This window comes from Meleagris gallopavo, chromosome 13 (genome assembly GCF_000146605.3).
Source record: "Meleagris gallopavo isolate NT-WF06-2002-E0010 breed Aviagen turkey brand Nicholas breeding stock chromosome 13, Turkey_5.1, whole genome shotgun sequence".
Taxonomy (NCBI): domain Eukaryota; kingdom Metazoa; phylum Chordata; class Aves; order Galliformes; family Phasianidae; genus Meleagris; species Meleagris gallopavo.
In genome coordinates, this window is record NC_015023.2 from 2,947,340 (window position 1) to 2,967,097 (window position 19,758).

The 19,758-nt window shown below is 37.5% G+C and overlaps 2 protein-coding genes and 1 non-coding gene across 3 annotated transcripts in view; all 3 read left to right on the top strand.

Moving 5' to 3' along the window:
* The window catches only part of LOC100542388 (G patch domain-containing protein 1-like), a 7,796-nt gene extending 356 nt beyond the window's left edge, over positions 1-7,440 (top strand). The window contains exons 2-12 of the mRNA XM_010717960.3: positions 571-877; positions 1,231-1,518; positions 1,897-2,078; positions 2,348-2,475; positions 2,754-2,887; positions 3,254-3,423; positions 4,105-4,312; positions 4,676-4,786; positions 5,231-5,355; positions 5,889-6,034; positions 7,213-7,440. Coding sequence (XP_010716262.1) covers positions 571-877; positions 1,231-1,518; positions 1,897-2,078; positions 2,348-2,475; positions 2,754-2,887; positions 3,254-3,423; positions 4,105-4,312; positions 4,676-4,786; positions 5,231-5,355; positions 5,889-6,034; positions 7,213-7,234 — 1,821 coding nt within the window. The 3' untranslated portion in view covers positions 7,235-7,440. The remainder of the gene's footprint in view (positions 1-570; positions 878-1,230; positions 1,519-1,896; positions 2,079-2,347; positions 2,476-2,753; positions 2,888-3,253; positions 3,424-4,104; positions 4,313-4,675; positions 4,787-5,230; positions 5,356-5,888; positions 6,035-7,212) is intronic.
* A 726-nt stretch (positions 7,441-8,166) lies between these two features.
* Positions 8,167-18,337, top strand: WDR88 (WD repeat domain 88). Its single transcript, XM_010717750.2, has 11 exons — positions 8,167-8,743; positions 9,330-9,440; positions 10,022-10,107; positions 11,490-11,553; positions 12,047-12,185; positions 12,430-12,559; positions 14,559-14,743; positions 15,304-15,386; positions 17,070-17,138; positions 17,557-17,649; positions 18,008-18,337. The coding sequence occupies exons 1-11, from the start codon at positions 8,630-8,632 to the stop codon at positions 18,143-18,145; spliced, it is 1,212 nt and encodes a 403-aa protein (XP_010716052.1). The 5' UTR covers positions 8,167-8,629; the 3' UTR covers positions 18,146-18,337.
* A 970-nt stretch (positions 18,338-19,307) lies between these two features.
* On the top strand, positions 19,308-19,380 carry TRNAT-AGU. The gene has a single exon. It is a non-coding gene; the product is annotated as a tRNA-Thr (tRNA).
* The last annotated feature ends 378 nt before the right edge of the window (positions 19,381-19,758 follow it).

Below are 19,758 nucleotides of genomic sequence, written 5' to 3' on the forward strand. Positions count from 1 at the left end.
TTTTTTGTAAAAATCAGGCCGCATGCTTTGTCTCCTTCACTGTTTTGGTGACAAGCTAGTTTGTCAACCTGATTCTTTGCTTTGCATTTTGTATGCCATGAGTGTTTCCATAAATTAGAATGGTTATCAGAGTTGTGTGACAAGGTCCTTTTGCTAATGCAGAAAGGAGAAACATTTGCATGGTATAGAAAATTGCGTTCTATAAGAGGCAGAGGGGTAATCTTTGAAGTCATAGCTTGCATGAAGAATGGAGAAGAACTCTGATGAAAGACAGGAAAATACATTAAGCACATAAGTACACAACAGTTTTATTAATTGACTAAATCATATGTGACTTCTATTTTTAAAAATGTGCTTCTGATTACACATTCTCAAACAAAGCACTGCATATTAAGACTGCTTAATTTTGCTGCTGCTTGATTTGCATGTTTTTCTATTTTGCATAATTAATGTGTATTGACAACAGAACAATTTGTTCCAAAAGAGTGTATTACAGTGCCACTTACTGAGTCAGTCTGAAAGAATGTGGTATCTCTTTCTACTGTTACTTGTAAATTGAGGAATTTTTAGATTGAGGTTACATTTCTCAATCCCATTTCTAAAAGTTTAATACAGTGTTGTATCTCGCTCTTGTGGTTGTTTTGTTTTGTTTTTTTCCACTACTCTGTAAAGATTTATCTGCCACCTGATCTGCCACGAAATTACAGACCAGTCCATTACTTTCGGCCTGTAATAACAGCTGGGAATGAAAACTACCATTTACAAAAGGTGTTGGAAGAATCAACTGGAAAATTGGGGAGTGATGCCACACAACAAGGCAGGCACGCATTGAATGCGTCTCAGAGGAGGGAACAACTAGGAGAGACTGTTCTGAAAGGTATTGATAGATACAGTTGTGCCTTTCCTTGTTATCTAGGTCCACTATTTGTTTATATAACAGTAAAAATTTGGTCCAGACTTGAACATTGTTCTAATGTAACTTGTACATTTTACTTGTGTTTTTATATACAGTAATAAAAATTATGAATAAAAATTATAAATATGTGCAAATAGCCTAAAAGATGAAGTAGTGACCAATAGTATCCATCTGCTATTTCTGCCATTATCTTGTGTTGTTGCAGAGGAGCATTTTCTCTGTGTATACACAGGCTTTCTACTCCACTAAAGTGTCAGAAATAGTTGAACTAATTTTTCTTTTTGCTTATCTCTCACTTCTACTTCTGGTCATAGGTCCAGCTCCTTCTGTTTTGGAATACCTGTCTGAGAAAGACAGAGAAAGACTCAAAGAAGTAAAACAAGCATCTGAACAACAAATGAAAGCAAAAATGTTGCCTCAGCAGCCCCGAAATAGCAGATTCCAGCCAGCCTCCCCAAACGATGCTTCTCATAAATGGCAAATGTTGTTGGGGGGACAGTTAGCAAATGCTGGTTCTAGTGATTTCAAACCATTTGCAAGAGATCCAGAAAAACAAAAAAGATATGAAAGTTTTGTGAAAAGCCTTAAACAAGGAGAAAAAGGTAACTGAAGAGAGAAATCCTGACACTTAGTTTTCTCTGAAAGCGTATATTTTTGTTTTTGCTTCCTCTATGTTTTAATTATTTGATGAAGCTTTGAATTTGAACACCTATTAAGTAAATGAAGTATTAAAAGCAACATGTAAAGAGTCAGCATTACAAGTAAAATTGTTTGAAACATCTATCTTGCATTTAGTAAATCATTCTTGCTGTTGTGAAAAACTGCCTCTTTGTCAAGGAAAAAATACAGTTGAGATTAATACTATCCTTAAATATTCATGAAATACGTGTAGGGTTGATTGTCCTTTTTTTTTTTCCCTTGAAAAGCATCAAACTTAGGTCGGGTTTAATGTTGTAAGTATTTACTTCTTTACCTTACAGTAGATACGTTGGAGCGTTACTTAGACCCAAGTATGACTGAATGGGAACGAGGGAGAGAACAAGAGGAATTCTTCCGTGCAGCGATGTTCTACAAGTCCTCCAACTCAGCGCTGGCATCCAGGTTTACGCGGGCCAAATATGAGGATGATGCTGACAAAGTTGAAGTTCCTCGGGACCAGGAGGTATTGTTGTCACAGTATTTTAGTACTTTGAAGCTACATTTATTACCTTAACACTGCTTTACAAAGTATTTTTCTTTAAGACTCTTTTGTAGTTATGTCAGTAATGCTTTGCTGCCTGTCAAGTAAACCTTTGAAAAGACTTAATGCATGTAAAGCAGTGATCTGTTAAACTACGCTGAAATGTTTATCTGTCATGTTAATATGACAACAGTAACAGTTAATTCACCAAGTTGTTAGTTATCTAGCAGACTTGTGTTTGACTTTTTCAGAATGATATTGATGATAAGGAATCTGCTGTGAAGATGAAGATGTTTGGCAAACTCACAAGAGACAAGTTTGAATGGCACCCTGAAAAGCTGTTGTGCAAAAGATTTAATGTTCCTGATCCATATCCTGAGTAAGATGATTAATTAAGAAATTCTTAAATTTTTGAACACCCCTTGGAAATCCTGAGTTTTCATATTCTTTTGGAAAAAATCTGGCTTGATGTTTTCTTTTTGTATTGTAATAGATGTATTATAGACTCTCCTAATGTTTTAATTGGCCTTATAAAGCATAGTAAAACAACTTCTGACAAAATAATATGCATTTTAAATATTACTGTAGTTTGTTATAGTTAATTTGTGAATGGAAAACAGTATTAAAAAAAAACAAAACATTTTTATTTCCCTGCAGGTCTTCCATTGTTGGTTTACCAAAAGTGAAGAGAGACAAGTATTCTGTATTTAATTTCTTAACTCTGTCTGAGCCTAGTACATCTGTAACACAAGAAACAAATGAAAGAAAACAAGAGAATAACAGTGTGAGCAGTAAGTCAGGTTTTGTTTTTTTTTTAATCACATAGCTGTGAAGTAATGGTATATAAAAAATGGTTGTCTTTGTTATGGAGAATGAATTTATCCATCTGAGATTTATTTTTTTTTCATAAAAGAAAAACAGGTATAAAAATTGAAAATAATAAATATATCCAATACATTCAATTCAAACATAAAAGCTAAAGTCAGTGAGATTGTGCTAATTTATTCCACCTAGGAGACCTTTATAGGTCAGATATTCATTAAAAAGATAGAAAAATCAAATCAGGCTGAAGAAGCAGACTAAATTAAAATCAAGTAGGTCATAAAATGCAGTAGAATTTGACGTGTGAGCGATTTGAACATTTGGGACTTTTTTAGAACCAAAGAAACCTTCAAGATGGGACATATCAGATAAAGAGAAGGAGAAAAAAGATTCTATCAGTGAATTCATTAGTCTTGCCAGATCAAAAGCTGATCTTCTGCAGAAGCCACCAGTGCCAACAACAGAAGAAAGTGGAACAAAGGCAGCTGAAACACTTCCCAGCGAGGTGGGTTCTTAGTGGTGTTGGAATATAAAGGAGAATGACTGTAAACCATGGAAATAATGTTGTGTACTGTATGAATTGGTTTAATAAAGATGAGTTTGCCAAAGGGCCAGCTCAGGATAAGCAAAAAGAAAGTGAGATTGCTTTTGAAAGAATTTTGAGGTTATAACTCTGAGATGTAAAACTTCCACAGTGTACAAGGATGGGTAAGTATGGCTATACTTGAAGTAGCAGCTTAAGGATAGATACAATGTCACTCACAGTCTGGGAGTTAAGTTCAGTACCTTGCATCCACTGTGCTCACAAGCACAAATATATGTGTATCTCCTGCTTTGAGGAGGAGGATGCATACTTTGTAGAGACAAATAATGTTTTCCTTTTAAATAAATTTACTCTGGTTTGTAAGTGAAGTTTGAAGTAATGAATTAGAATTTATAATAATTTGGGATCTGCTTTCAATTGTGCATGGAGCACAAATTTCAGTAATCTTTTCAGGAAACTGAGTTTAGCAGTGCTCCAGTGGATTGAACTAAGAATTACTAAGATTGTAAACTTATGTATTGTGATGTTTGATTGTTTAGTCAATACATCCCAGCATATTTGAAATTATATTGCTTAACTGATCAGAGAGGGATTTTTAGTTTCTTTAGGTGTCTAAATGTGGTTTGTCACACTGCTCTGCAGGTAGATAATGAGAATAAGGATCAGGAACAGGAAGAAGAAAGCAGACCATCCATGGACTTATTTAAGGCCATCTTTGTGAGTTCCTCAGATGAAAAATCGTCCTCTGAGGAAGAGAGTGATGAAGAACAGCAGCCTACTACTTCAGTAGTAGATTCAGAAACCACCGAACAAGCTGGTCTACCTGATAGTTCTTCATCTAACATACAAGGTAGTTCTTAATGTATTCTTATTCTTATAAGCATCTTGTAAAAGCTTCTTTTATGAATCGAGTACTTCTGGGACTGCTATGACAGTGCTGTATCCTGAACTAACTTGTAATTGTATAATAGGTCTATTTTGGTTTAAAAAAAAAAAAAGAAAAGAAAAGAAAAAGAAAACACAAAGTAAACAAACAAAAACAGGTAGAGACAATACATGGAAATCATTCAGGGTGTCAGCTATGCAGTTGGCCCAGGCAGTCCATAGAAATAAAGGATGCTGATCAACTTGCTTTAACTTTCTCTGATAATTCTTGAAAAAAGTATTTTCTTTCAAATAAATGAGTTGTTGTTGTTGTTGTTGTTTTTCATAGACAGTGTGACTGTTAAAGCTGAGCCTGGCGTTTCTTCATTGCCTGCTTCAAAGCAGGAACAGAATAATGCAGAGGAATTTGGACCGAAGTTGCCTCCGTCTTTTTCTTCTGGTGGGTTCTGTGGACTTGTAGCGTATGAATTCTACACATTAAAGAGAAATATCATACATACGTCTTTAATAAATGTTTGTGAAACAGTACCTTACCTCAGTGCCTGTGCTGTGTCAAACACGTCAGCACACACTTTGTTACCATGCTGTGAGGGACTAGCAGGAATCTTTTTGTCTGTTCTAGCTTTGCTGTAGTTCCACAGAGGCAGGGTTTATGGACTGTAATGGAGATATAGGATGAGCATTACAATTTTCTTATTAACAGATTGAAAGGTGTTTAATTACAGTGGGAACAATGCAGTTAGAAGTTCACACATTTCACACCTATTTGAAAGCTTTTTTTAAACTAGCATATTAAATTAATGTAGAATTTAAATGTTAAAATTACCTTTTCATTATTGATTGTATTTGTATTTTTTGTTTCTGCATTTGCTTTGTATTTTAGGCTCTACATGGCAACAAGAAACAGTGGTGCCAGCAAGTTCTCCAGGGCCTAGCAGGAAAGAAAAACATAAAAAGAGCAAAGAGAAACACAAAACTAAGAGAGATCACAAGCATAAAAAGGAAAAGGTATTTAATTAATATAATAGACTTTTTGGTTCTTTGATCTACCAATCAAATTTTCTTGTGATTTATACTATGCTATAGAAAATGAATCAAATGTGTCTGAACTGGAACAACTGAGTTTCTCAGGTGATCTCAGACTGGAATTTGAAAACAGGACATTATTTAGCTAGGGTGCTGCTTTTCCCATTTATACAATGTGAGTGTAGACATAATGTTTAATGTTTTATGCTGAAGATGTCAGGCATATCCTGAGAGCTGTGTATAATTCACAACTTCTATATACACTAATAAACATCTATTTTGATGAGGTTTAAGTGTTGGAAAGAGATGAGTAGTTTTGGCATTTATTTTTAATTTTTAGCTCAGGCTAGATAGTGCCAAAAAGAAGTAATTGTTGAGCATTTCAATTGAATGTGGAGTCTACAATGAAATTGACTTTTAGGGATGTTTGCTTTTTTGTTGTTAGTACCTTTCAGAAGAAACCAGCTCTTTCAAAATGAAAATTGTAGTACAATGAATTGTTTTTCTTTTTACAGAAAAAGAAACACAGGAAACACAAAACCAAAGGAAAACACAAGAATAAAAAATCAGAAAAAGACAGCAGCTCAGATACTACAGACAGTAGTGATAGCCTTAGTGACATAGATTCCACAAACCTGTCACCTAAAGAACTTCTAAGAAGGTAAATAAAAAGTTGACTGAAATACTTGTGAATTTTGCAGTATATAACTGAAACCTCAACGTAGGAGTTTGCAGTTCAGTAAACTTATTCATAGCAAATATGTATCAGCAGGTCTCTTTATGTTTATAGAGCCTGCTAGTTTGTTTAATGAAGTGAGGAAATGTTCAAGTGTCTTAAGCCTCTAGAGATAAAAGGCTCTAAACACAACGCTGTGCTAGTTGACGGGGTTTATAGTTACAGATGAATGATATTTTGAAGGAATTAAAAATTAAAGAAGTGCGGATGGTGAGTCATATTTCCGTGACTTTGTCTACTGTCTTTACTTGGAAACGTTGGAAGCAATGTTGTCTGCTTCAGAATGTTTTAAGTCAGCTTTGTTTTGTTGATAATCACCAAGAGACCAGTTCAAACAGATTCACTGTATGGCTTTGATACTTGGGATGATTCTGCGCTTCGGCAAGGAGCAGTGAAGCAAGGAGAATGATGCTTGTCATGTATGTTTCTGCTAAATCTAAACTGTTGTTTATTTATATAAATAGAGGATATAGAGAGAGTGACTTGAACACAGTGCTACCTGGGATGTGAAAATAAGAAAAGAACAATTTGAAACTTTGTTCTGCTCCACACTTGAAATGCAATTAAAACTAACTGCATCTGGTTCAGATCATAGTCATCTTAAGCCTCTGTCATCTCGTGTGGAACTGTCACCACATTGGATTGTGCTGAGCCTCTCCTATTAGCAGGCAGAGAGGTCTGAATGTGTTGGTTGAGGTATTGCATTCAGCTGTCCAGGCAAAATTACTGTCATCTAGCTATTTTGTGGAGTGGAAATGTACCAACAGGAAAAGTCAGGATTCCAAAGGAGTCTGCCTTTCATTTTTTAGGAGCTGAGCTTCAGTTATGTATTTGTCTTTTTGTATTAAAAAGCAAGGTGGTACTTTTGATTATGTAAATAGCCAAAATGTGTATGAGTGTATTTTACAGAGAATAGTTTGACTTCATTGTACAAGCTGATAATTTGGAAGTCTTTGTGTTTGCTGAGCACTGAGATAAAGTACTTCTATATAAAGTCATTGATCTTTTTTAATTTAAGGTTTAAGAAACTTCTCAAGTAATGAAATATTCTTAATGATGTATGCGACTATTTAGTTTATCCTCTTTTTCTTTCTTTCTTTTAGATTGAAACAACTTCAGTATTGAAGAGGCATCTTTCTTCATTGCTGTGTGATTTTTTAGATCTCAGATTTTTGATCTCCTCCGTGATGGTAGATCAATCTTGTATATATATACTTTGAAGCATTGTAGATAATGTATTCATATTGAATTTGTTTGAAAGTAAATGTTAATATGTTTATTTTGTGATGTTTCATAGGATTAAAATCTAATGATTATGGAATGTTGAAAAAGACCTCTTCTGTGTAGCATAATGTTAAATACTGCGGGTTCTGTTTTAATTAACATGAAGCAAGATATTTTAATAAACCAAGTATTCCAAATCATTTTTGTACAATAAGTCACAACCTCAGACCTCAAAAACCTTAAATCTCTCAAGAAGCATGAGAATGGCACAAAGTTCCAGGGAGGTTTACACAAGGCATTAGGAAAAATTTATTTGCCACAAGGGTGGTCAAACACAGTCAGCGCCTAGTGAGGTGGCTGGTTTCCTATGTCTGCCAGTGTTTCACAGACAGTGCCCTCAATAGTATGCCTTAAATTTTGGTTAGCCCTGAAGAGATCAGGTCTTTTGAAGTTTTTTTCCAACCATTCTCTCTTTCCTTCACTCTGAATGGCAAATGTTTGTCAGAATTAAGTTAGGGACTTAAAAACTGAAGTAATGCAAAATATGTATTCGGTGTGTGTATTTTTTATTGCTTCTAACCTTTCTAACACAGAAATTCAGGTCACATTTTCCCAGCATCTGGCTGTAACTGGAGTTGGAACATCTCCCAAGTACGTATAGCATTTGCCATAGCAGACCTAAACCAATAAGCTGTCAATTTTACAGAAATTAAGGCTGTATTAGCCTTAATACATTAGTACTATAAGTATAAACTGCATTATTCAGCAATTAAATGTATTTACAATGAAAACACTACTTTTATTTCATGCAATACATTTAGAAAGTACTTGTCAGCTTGCAGTATTAATGTAAGCTATTAACCAGCAAGCTCTTAGGTAGACCTGCAGCCCCTTAGCTCCCAGGTGCACAAGGACTCCAGAGCAACCTTGTCTAAACTTATGAACAAAAACATCACTGAAATCCTCTATTGTAGGTAGTAGTTCTTTCGTATCTGACTCCAGATGTGTCTTTCGGTATCTGCAGCTTTATCACAGCTCTTGATTAGAGCAAGGTGGTTAATAGTCGTGTGCTGAATTGCAGAATGCATGGTTTTTAAAATAAAGCCAAAAAGAACACTAGGGGCTGGGAGAAAAAACATCTGAGGCCTTGAGGTTGCCTCTGCTGCAAGCAAGATATAAAACAGACCCTGCGTTGCACCAGCACAGCTGTGACAGAGTGAACCCACACTGGGCAGCCAGGTCTCAGGGCTGTGTTCCCGCCACTGCGCAGGCTGAGGCTGAGGCGGCGAGGGCAGCATGGCGGCGGGGGGCAGCCGTGAGGATCCCTTGGCCATAGAGCCACTGCCTGAGCTCCAGCCTGAGATGTCCCTTGCTGAGGGGCGCTGGGGGGACCAGGAGCAAATGGCAGAGGTGGGCTGGGAAGGGGAAGCGGGGCTGCTGGGAGGAAGGAAGCACTGGCATAGTGCTGGTGCAGGGCTTCTGAAAGCTCAGCACCAATGCTTGGGGGAGGTGGGCTTTTTGGTGGCTTAATTCACACAGACTTGTGGTGGGCACTCAGTGACTGAGGAAAGGCTTTCTCAGAGTGTCTCAGACAGCTCGTGGTGGTCATGGCTAAACAGCACAGCCCTTGGGCCTTTGGCACTGCTTCTCCATGGGCCAGAATTACCGAAACACAGAAAGGTTTTTGAAAGACTTGAGGGAGACTTTTGAGATTTAAAAATAAATATTACTTTGCTTGAGAGAAACTGGGAAAAATAAGCAAAAGGAAACAACCCAGCCCTTTCTCTCCAGAAAATAAGAATCAAATCCACCAGCCTTCCTTTCTCCACCAGGTGGTGACCATCTTGAGCAGCTGCAGCCTAGTGCCAGAGCAGGATGTGACCTCTCCACACAGAGCTCTGCTGCTGCATGGTGTTCCACTGCGTGGGAGTGGCTGCCCCAAGGGTTCTCCTGCCCCAGGAGAAGATTTCCTAAACTTTGCTCTGTTTGCTTACAGATTCAATTTAAAATTCTAAGAGGGCACAGCGATACTGTGAGTTCCTGCCATTTTTGCTGTGAAGACTCAAAAATACTTTCATGCTCTTATGACAGAACAGTGAAGCTCTGGGTATGTTGTGAACACAACAGCAAATTTAAAAAAACATCTGTTATGGTAATGGCTTAATATGATTTGACTACTGATAGGTGAAATAATTTTGTAAAGAATCTGAAGTTGCCTCCTCACAGAAGAAGGTGGCAGAGTACAAATGAGCAAGGAGTGAAATGTTGGTCAGTGTGATGGATCTTGGCCTCTTTGTAGTCTCAGTCTTCATCTGTATCATTGCAGTACACAGGAGCCCAACAATGGACCTCTGGTTGGTTTTGTACAAACAACAAAAAGTCCTGGCACCAGTGCCTGGACCAGGCTGGTGTGGAGGCAGGCTTGTGAAACACGAGGCAACACTTGGGTGGATAGTACTGATGAGAATGGAGAATGGCTGCCAGTGATTTGAACACCACAGTCATAATTGACTTTTGGAATACACAGAAATAAGTTTTCATTTGTATTTTTAGATTAGATAAAACATGTAAGGCACACACATAAGGCTAACCTTATTTCACAAGCTTTGTTTTGCTTTGGTTTTGTGGTGCTATGATTTTTTCACAAAAATAGCTCTTCCCAATAAAACTCCTCTGGATTTATTCAAGGATGTTGCCAAAGGATTTCCTGTTCAAATTTTTGAAGAACACACAGCTCCAGTTTCTGAATGCAACTTGAGTCCTGATGATAGAAGGTGACTATTTTCTATCACAATTAATTTAAAAAAGAGACAATGTGATTTTCAAGGTTAAATGTGATTGCACGTGGAAAACATTAGACAAATTTGGAACAGATCAGTTACTTCTTCAGTTGCTCCTACGGTTTTCTAGTTCATCAAAGTGAAACTTCTGTTGCTTCATTTTCTGTTCATTATTCCTTCGTCTTCGTCTGGCAGCCTGTTCACTGCCAGACTCCTTCATCTCCAGTTGATTTCACCTACAGTTTGTGCAGCAGAGCTTAAATCTTTTTGTTTTCATTTGGTGGCCACTGAAGGAACAGTCCAAGTCATGACCTTTGCAGGGCAAAGGAATTACTGCTTGTGAGCTATTTGTGGCTGGAAATCTATGGTTTATATTCTGAAAGGAGCGTGTAAACAAGTATTGCATAGAAGAACAACATTGAAACCAAGCCGCAGGGGTTCATCTGTGAGATTTATATGGTCATAAAAGTTCTGTATTGTTTATTAATAATCTATACTCTTTCCACTAAGCCTGTTACGTCAATTTAAGAAGAAATGCATTTTATCTAGTGTCAATCTCTGGGTATAATAATTAAAGCAACTGCATCATGCATTAACATTTGGTTGAGTAGGTCATACGTTGCCACCAGGGGTATTATTTCTGCTATATTTTATCATTAATTTGTAGTTCAAATCAATTTTTATCAAATTAAAGAGTTGTCTAATCTTTTGATCATGGGATTGTATATGTGCCATTCTGCCTGCTGCCTTCCAACCAAAAATGCCACCAGTTCATTATCTTCTTGTTACCTCTTGTGCTAAGTGCTTCCATTTAGGAGCAGAGATCATGCAAGTGAAGGAAACGTATGCATAATGAAAAGAATAGAAGGTTTGAGAATTTAATTTTAGCTTGCATGAAGTTTCCTGGGCAAAATTTGTGAAAGTGACATTTTTTGAACTTGATCAAAAAACTGAAAAAGCCACAATGGGACTAAAAACATTTGACCTATACTGTGACATTCCATATAAATGCTATTTTTTAGATATTTGGAAATATTCTAATAAAACAACGTGAGGGCAAACTTGGTGACCTCCTCATTCATGGAAACCTGCCACTTGTCATCAGTTAGCTTTGTTGTGTAATGTGGGTTTGTGTTTGTGCAGAGCAGTGTCTGAAAATTGCATACATGACATTTTTATTGTTAGTTTATACTGAAATATAAATAATTACATATTTTAAACTGCAAAAGGCAATTTTTGCTGCAGTGTTTACAAATCTTTTTAAATTAATGAGTGTGAGGATTTCAAATCATTGTCAGAATTAAAAGTTAGCGTTTATTTTCAAATATCTTCTCTTGAGTGAGAACATTGAGTGCTGTTTTCATGGTCATTTTTAGGGTGGTAACATCATCCTATGATAACACTGTCAAGACTTGGGATATGGAAACAGGAAAAGTGCTTGTATGTATCCTTTTGAGTGCATCTTCAAGAAGGTGTAACTGTAAAATTCAGATGCATTCTTTAGTTATTGACAAATAAGAAAAAAACAAAAGCATTCTTTGTTTGCACAATGCACTACAGTCAGGGTAGGCAGGCTTGATTTTTAGCCTAGGTTTTGATCTGATTAATTGTTTGATCACAGTAAGTCCCTTGATGAAGATGTCTCAGTTATTTCAGATAAAAATGGCTGTAATAGTAATAATCTGTTTCAGAAGATATGTTAGACTGATCGAATTAACATTTTAGGATTTGAACGGAGTATCCCTGTCTAATTTTAAACTTACTGCTATTTTAAAAATAGAATTGGATGTAAGTACTTCTATCACCTTTCGCCAAAATAAAGTAATACCAAACTCCTCTCTTCTTAGCCCACTTAGAGATTAAAGCAAATGCTGTTAAAGGCTCTTATCTCTAACCTTCAAGGTGTTTCCGAAACCCTTTCTTTTCTTTTTAGTGGACAGTAGAACATGAAGGCATTGTAACTTCATGTAATATTTCCTATGATGGCAAATATGTGGTATCTGCCTCGGATAAAGGCAATGCCATATCTGTTTTTGATGCAGTAAGTGCAACAGAGGTGGCATGTGTCCAAGGTAAGATTTATGACTTTTAAATTTTGTTTATTCAGTTTTTGATTTCTTTTATTTCTTAATAATAATAATAATAATGAACTCAGTTCAGATGCTCTTCCTTGCTAAATGTCTGTGTTTTGCAGATAGACTGGTGCATAGCTACTGGGTAGTTCTGCCTTTCAGACCTGTGCACTGAGATGGAGAGCTAATGATTCAAAGCTGGGAATCAGCTTTACAATAGTTCCTCTTGGTGTATTTTCTATAGGTCATCACAGGAGTACAATCACAAGATGCTGTTTTGATCCTGATAACCAGAGAGTGACTTCAGTATCATACGATAAGACTATAAAGCTGTGGGATATGGTAGCTCGATCCACCTCAATTACAATTAAAGAGTAAGAAATAATACTATAGTTAATTATGCGTGGTATTGTTTGCATCCTTGACAATTATCAGTGAGAGTTATGGTAGGATTTGTACAGGAGAAAATGAACTGTAATTGTTGAACTGAATTAAGTTATATGTAAGCAAATGACATATGTGGAATGCATGAATAAAAATTTCCACTCAAGCTTCCTGCTGTAAATAATTGAAAAGTTGCATTTTGGCAGTGTTTTTGTGCCAGTTTTTAGAGCTTCTAGGTTCTTTTATATGCACTGGAAGAAGCATACGCAATATAGTGCTGAAGTATAAACTTATTGATGTTATTCCTACTAATTAGGAAGGATTTATAATCATCGACCTGTGAGAAGATAAAATATTATGAAGAAAAAAGAAGTCTTTAAAATCATTATATAGTGAAGTAGAAGTAACACAATGGTCACTTTGAATTTTAATAATTTTTCCTGTATAATTGTAGACTGTTTTTGGCTTCCCTCTTTGTCTTCTTTTCATCTCTCATTATCTCATTATCTATGTTGTTAATGGCAGTATGAGACAGGATTGGATTCAGGACAGATGCTCTGGACCCCAGCTCAGTATGTACTTATATTTTCACAGTGAACCAATTGTGGTCACTCTGAGTTCAGGTACAGGTTTTCCACATGATTTCTTGCTGCAAAAGTAATGCCTCCTTTTTAATTCCATGGAAACTGTAACAAAAGAGCACAAGAACACCCATTATTTAAAATTTGTATGCATTTATATATTTTAAAATAAATTTATCATTTTTCAGCTACAAAACGCTATTTTGCAGCATAGGCACCATCATCAGATGTGCATTTTCACCAGCAATGAACAAGAGCTGCACCAGTGGAGGTGACCCACTGTCACTGTTACCACTGCTGGGATGCACCATCCACTGCATCACTGTGCTCACACCCACTGTTTGGTCTCCACCAATGTTCAGCAAGTGCCAATGAATGCCAATGGGTGCCATTTTTTCCACATGGAGGAATTCGATGACATTCCTCTGCTTCATGTGCATTTCCATGTAAGGCGCCATTTTGTGAGACTGTCCCTCTGCTGCCATCTGTCACACAGCAACAATATTAGTGGGAAGATTCAATCTCTACTGCCATACCACCAATATCTACCACTGATGTTGTGGGCTGACACCATAAAAGGCATTACTTTTGGAGAATGTCATGCCCAGTATCAGCAGCTGTGCTCCTAGTGAGCTCCTACAGTTCCCTGTGCTAAACCCTTACATCTCTTGCTGAAATAAGCATTACATTTAAAAATTAGGTTAATGTTGGGCATTGTTATCATTTTTAAGAATAAATTATACGATAGATATCAAGCGAGCTGTTAAAATAGCAATAGCTTTTAATAAACTCAACAAATTTAGCTTTGAATTATAACAACAGTAAATAGAGAGTGCCTTTAAACAGTAATAAATAGTCTGATGAGGAATTAGGAATTAGTTTGGATGGGAAATTCAATCTGGAGCATTGTAATAATATTTCTTTTAAATCACAGTGACAACAGCCTTGTTTCCTGTAAGAGAGGCTTGTGATCCCTCCCTTGGTGCAGACTGCATGAAGCCCCAAAGTTCTCAACCTGTTCCAGCGCTTCCAGATTCCTTTTATAGACTTTAATATAAATTGATTCATCTCTTTCCTTTGAGTATTAGAATGGAAATCCGCATTTTTTGGACTTTTTTGGTAACTTGCTTTTAAAGAAGTGTGGTTGTTCTGTAGCTGCAACGCAATGTCATTACTCATTCACTGCTTGAGTTCATTCCAGCCAATGGCTCACCCTGCAAGGGGCCCAAACCTGCGCGGGCTACAGGACTGTGAGTAGCTCCAGGAGCTTTACAGGACTATCCATACAGTTAACATTCAGAATGTGTTTATGATGCTTACTGGATGGAGAGAGTACTCAGTGCCACAAGAGGCTGAGAGTTTGATAATACTTACAAAACCTCACTGTTGGGGTGTTTTCATGTTTCAGGGGACACAGCAATGCTATCTCAGATTGTTGCTTTACATCTGATGGTCGTTACTTGTGCACAGCATCCTGGGACAGGAGCTTAAAAATATGGGATGTAAAGACAGGAGAATTTCGGAGTCATGGACCTGTTACCTTGAACCAGGGACATGAGGGTTCTGTTAGTTCCTGTTGCTTTAGCCAAGATGGTGAGTTATCTTGATACCAGCACACGGTGTAACTCAGTATCTGTGTATGTCACATAACATGTGAGCCACAAGTGACCACTCCAATCATGTAAGTAATTTGTCATTTCCAAGATAGCATATTTAATTACAAGAAAATGATCTCCATGTAAACTGAAATTGATGATCAGCAGCCCCTCTACAGGCATGAAATTTGTATTATTGCAAACTGGCATTGTACTGGAACAAGTTCTCTTCACTGGAATGGGCTGATATGAGTTTCTCTACATATTGGTCTAATTAGCTGTTCCCTTTTGCAGCTTCACTTCTTCACTACTATTACTATATTTACTATTACTGTTTACTGTTACATTACTATTATGCAAACTTATGCTTACTATTTATAAAACCAAGAACGTTAGCAACAAATAGCCAAAAGGAACTTCTAGCATCTTGTCAAAGCATGACTAATAGCTCATTACTTACATGTTATTAACCAAGTCTGACACAGTGCTAGAAGGAGTCTCTTATTAGTCCGTGTGTCAAAGCAAATATACAGTAAATATTCTGATTTCATATTTCAGCATCACTTGTAGTGTCTGGTGGATATGACAACGCTATAACCATATGGGAAACAGATGCAGGATATAAGAAGTTAAGCTTAAAGGTACTGCGGTTTTATTTGGTCACCAGTTTGATAGAAGCTGTAAAGTGTGTGCTCCTTTAAAAGCATTGTATTTGTTGTTACCCAATATCCTTGCCCGTCCTTTCCAGATACAGGCAGGAAAACATATTGAATTTGTGTGATGTAATTGGTTAGAACAATATATTCTTACACAATTAGTTACAAAGATACTACCTCTATCAGGTCAGTTATAAACATGAGACTCCAGCTAACTATGGGATATGATTTTATGGCATGAATTAAAACTGTTCATAACTCTGTGTGCGCATTTTGCAAATGTTAATTTCACAGAAGTCAGGCAATTATGTCAGAATACAGATTTGCAACCTTGCTTCCTTTCCTGTCCTCTGCAAATCTGATTTCAGTGGACTTTTTTTTTTCTTTCTGAATTACTGCATGCAGTACTGAAGGCTTAGCTAAAACATTCATGAAAAAGCCCACCTGGAATGCATCAGAAAATACAGCTTTCCTTCAAAGCCTTTTGAGCTTAAAAATAACTTTCCTCTGTTGTTTGCGTTCAAGACAGTATCTTTATCTGAGGGAGCTTATAAGCTTGTGCCTCATGCTGGTTACCTTACATGCAGGCTTACAGACCCTCCTGAGTTGGAACTGTACAGGTTAAACCTTTTGAACAACAGCAGCACATGTTCTCCACACCACTGGTGCTTTGCAAAATGCAATTACTGCAGATATCTCAGTTCACAGCAATCGCTGTAAGTAACTCAGTTTCCCATTAAACACAAAGGCATCTGTTTAAATGTTAATGTCTTTGTAACTATGGAGAATTCCTGTTCCTTGGTGCTCATAACTAAATTTAAAAACATTTTAAAGATTCTGCTGTAAAAAAACTACTTAAGTTTTATATATGCATATTTAGCTTTTTCTCTGTGCTTAGAAAATACACAATCATTTGTCTTCTATAATTGATTTATTGAATGTGGTGTTAATCATAAAAATGGCACCATATCTGCCTAAACCTTAGGGATTTTATCTGTTGATTCCATTTAATTCCATTTATGTTTATACAACCTACATCACTGGAGTAAGCACGTCATTTTAGACTTCAACCTGCCTCTGTTCTTATGCCAGCTCAGTGCTGTTCACAGGAGATCAGCAGTGCTGCTGTTGTCAGAAGGAGGGTATCTGATACAGCTGCTAGATCTGGCCTGTTTTCAGCATTGGGTTCCCTGCCTTTAAATGGGGGGAAGCTGCTGTCTGTTCCCAGAGCTCTCTCCTCTGTTACTGCATGCTAAGCAGCCTCTTTTTATTTATTTGTTTATTTATTTATTTATTTATTAAAGTAATGAGTACTAGGAATCATCTCTTTCTTTTTACACTTCTTTAATAAACTGTTTAAAAAGTGGAAAAAAGTCTTTCAGTGGAGCTTACCTTCATGGTAACTGAGAGATGCACTGCCCCTGGCTGCTGCTGCTGGTGGGCTGGCTGCCTCTGGGACTTGTAACACCAACTGCTTTCAGGTATACGTGAGAAAACATGAGCTTTCTAGCAATGTCTTGTCCTGGCTGACCATGAGGAGTCTAGATAACAATTTTCCTTTTGCATTTCAAAATGAGTGCATAGTATAGACAGTAATTTTTATTATTAGAAAATTAATTATGTGCTTTTTTTTTTCTTGGCTTAAAGTTAGATTTTGCTTTACTGTAGGGTCATTGGGACTGGGTGACAGATGTTGCAATTAGTGAAGACAAGAAGTGGATTCTTTCAGCCTCAAAGGTGATCACAACTTTCCTGATGCGATTTCAAGAGCTAAATTAAAAAAGGATGTGAAATTTCATCCCTTTGTGTCAGGTTTTGTTTAACGACATTTAATAATAATACAGTTGCTCACAAAACTTCTGTGTTCTAATCAGCATCTACATCAAGTAATTATAGAAAATCTTAAAAAGCATTTGATGACTATGTTTATTTTTTGTTATCTTAAAACATCCGTGCAGTTTTAAGATTGCTACAGGTTGTTTCCAAAGATATGATGCTTAAACGTGAGAGAGGTGATTCTTAAAGGCGAGAGGGTCTAGCACTCTCCTGTTGAGAGACTTATCTGAAGAAATGAGAGCTCACCTTCTTGGAAATTATGTAAATCAGTGTTTTGGTGATACACAGACACATCAAAATGATTGCTCTTGTTTCTCAGGATTCTACTTTGAGACTGTGGAATATTGAAAGGATGGATTGCATACCTTCAGTGATAGAAAGCAGAAAAGAAAAAGGCTCAAAAATTGCTCAGGTTGTATCATTTTATTTTCTAACCACACCTCATACTTTATTCAGAAACAAAACCTAAATTTTAAAGGAAAGCTTGAGTTTTGCTAGCTGAAAGCACTAATTAAATTGTTCATTCTTTGTGAAGATCTGCACATCTTTTTTGAGGGAGTAGAATGTAGTAGTAACAATTCTCTTTTAAAATTGGTTGTGATAAGGAAACCACTTCATGTGCAAAGGTGCATCAAACAGTAAAATATGCCATTAACTTTTCTGTAAATATTTTCTACTGAATTTGAAATTAATGCTGTATAGAGTCTAATAGAAATGGAGTAAACTTTGTGTGTGTGGTTTAACTACCATTTTTATTGTTTTTATACCAGTGTGAAGAATGTGAAAGACCTTTCTTAAGCCTGCAGCATGGTGGCTTTGAAGTGATATCCAAGTGTGTATTCTGTCGTCTGTCTTCTCCAGCAAGAAATATTTTGCCATCGCCACCTTCCATCCCTCCTGATCTTTAAATTCATCTGGCAGTCTTTGGATGTTAATATATGTAAGTATAAATGGAATTCTGTACACCTTCATGTACTGCACATATAAAGCTGAATGTTTAATCTTGTGCTGCCACAATATTCTGTATCAAGAGTGATAAACTACGCCACTGAGCAGGGTCTGTTGTGACAGAACAAGGGCAAATGGTTTCAAACTAAGAGAGGAGAGATTTAGACTGGATAAAAGGAAGAAAGATTATGATAAGGGTGGTGAAGCACAAGAACAGTTTGCCCAGAGTGGTGGTGAATGCCCCATCCCTGGAGACAGCCAGGCTCTGAGCACCCGATGGAGATGCAGGTGTTCCTGTTCACTGCAGGGGAGTTGGACCAGATGGCCTCTAAGGGTCCCTTCCAACTCAGTTCTGTGATTCTACGCTTCGCTAATGCCCTGACCAGCTGTGCCTTGTCACCTAAAGACTGAAACTGCCCAGCACTTGAAGTCTATATAGTATGGTACTAGAGAACAAACTTATTTACTTGCCTGTTGGTAAATTTTAAACATTTTTTAATGAATACAATAGTTCCAAGCTCAGTTTATTAATGAATATGTGTGAAATATAAATTATTGTCAAGTTTCCTTCAATTTCTTAGATAAACAATTCTTCTCCACTATGGCACATACGGAATCTTTGCTTTCAGAGGAAATCAGAAGGATTTTTGTGAGTAAAATGATGAGCAAGTTCATGGTTCTCCCTCTTGCCATACTCCTACAAAACTGCTGTGCAATAACTTCCAGCCATGAGAAGAAGCTGTAGTTCATGTCTGACACATTTCAGTACAAACTAGTTCTGTCTAATAAGGGTCCATCCAGCAAGGAGCACAGTATTCTTGGGAGCAACCTAGGGGTTGTATCTATTTAGTGTATGTGCAAAGATCAATTAATAAAATATTCAGTGTTTCAAAATGTCTGGAAGCCTTGTTCCTAAAAACAGTATTTTCAGCCGTTTCAACATTTCTTTCTGAGAGGTACTTAAAAGAGGGAGGATAGCTGAACCAGGAATGCAGTTTAACTCTGGAGCAGAGGTTACGTTTCGGTAGCAGATTGTTCCCCGAGGCAGCAGACTGGCGGTCAGGAGCCGGGCCGCTGCTGGGCCGATGTATTGGGCCCGCGAAGCAAAAAGTGCTATCGCCCGGCGCCGTGGCTTAGTTGGTTAAAGCGCCTGTCTAGTAAACAGGAGATCCTGGGTCGAATCCCAGCGGTGCCTGCGCGGAAGAAGTTCACCTTTTGCGCGCGGCCGCCGTTTTACCGCCGCTCGGAGCGCGGGAAGGGCGGGTGGAGCTGAGGGGGAGCGGGCTGCCGCGGCTGTGCGTGGTGCGACGGGCGGCAGTGAGGAGCAAAACGGCTGGTGTGTGTGAAATGAAGTGCGTGCCTGCACGCGGTATGAGTTTATGCAGCCGAGCATTGCTCCCGCTGCCCGGTTTCTCTGCCGCGTCACAGCAGCTGCCTGTGGCACTTCGGGCAGCCCACCTGTGAGTCTGCTGGTTGGTCACCCAGATTCTTAAGGAACTGCAGCGAGGATTTTTTTCGTTCTTACAGAGCCAAGAGAATTCCTCTCTCAGATGTCTTTGCTTCCTGTCTCTAA

What these genes read in the sequence shown, in the direction of transcription:
- WDR88 (XM_010717750.2), top strand. Translation starts at nt 8,630, where the DNA reads ATGGCGGCGGGGGGCAGCCGTGAGGATCCCTTGGCCATAGAGCCACTG. An exon ending in ACAGAACAGTGAAGCTCTGG is followed by an intron (nt 9,441 to 10,021) that starts GTATGTTGTGAA and finishes GATTTATTCAAG; the next exon opens with GATGTTGCCAAAGGATTTCC. An exon ending in CTGTTGCTTTAGCCAAGATG is followed by an intron (nt 14,744 to 15,303) that starts GTGAGTTATCTT and finishes TTCATATTTCAG; the next exon opens with CATCACTTGTAGTGTCTGGT.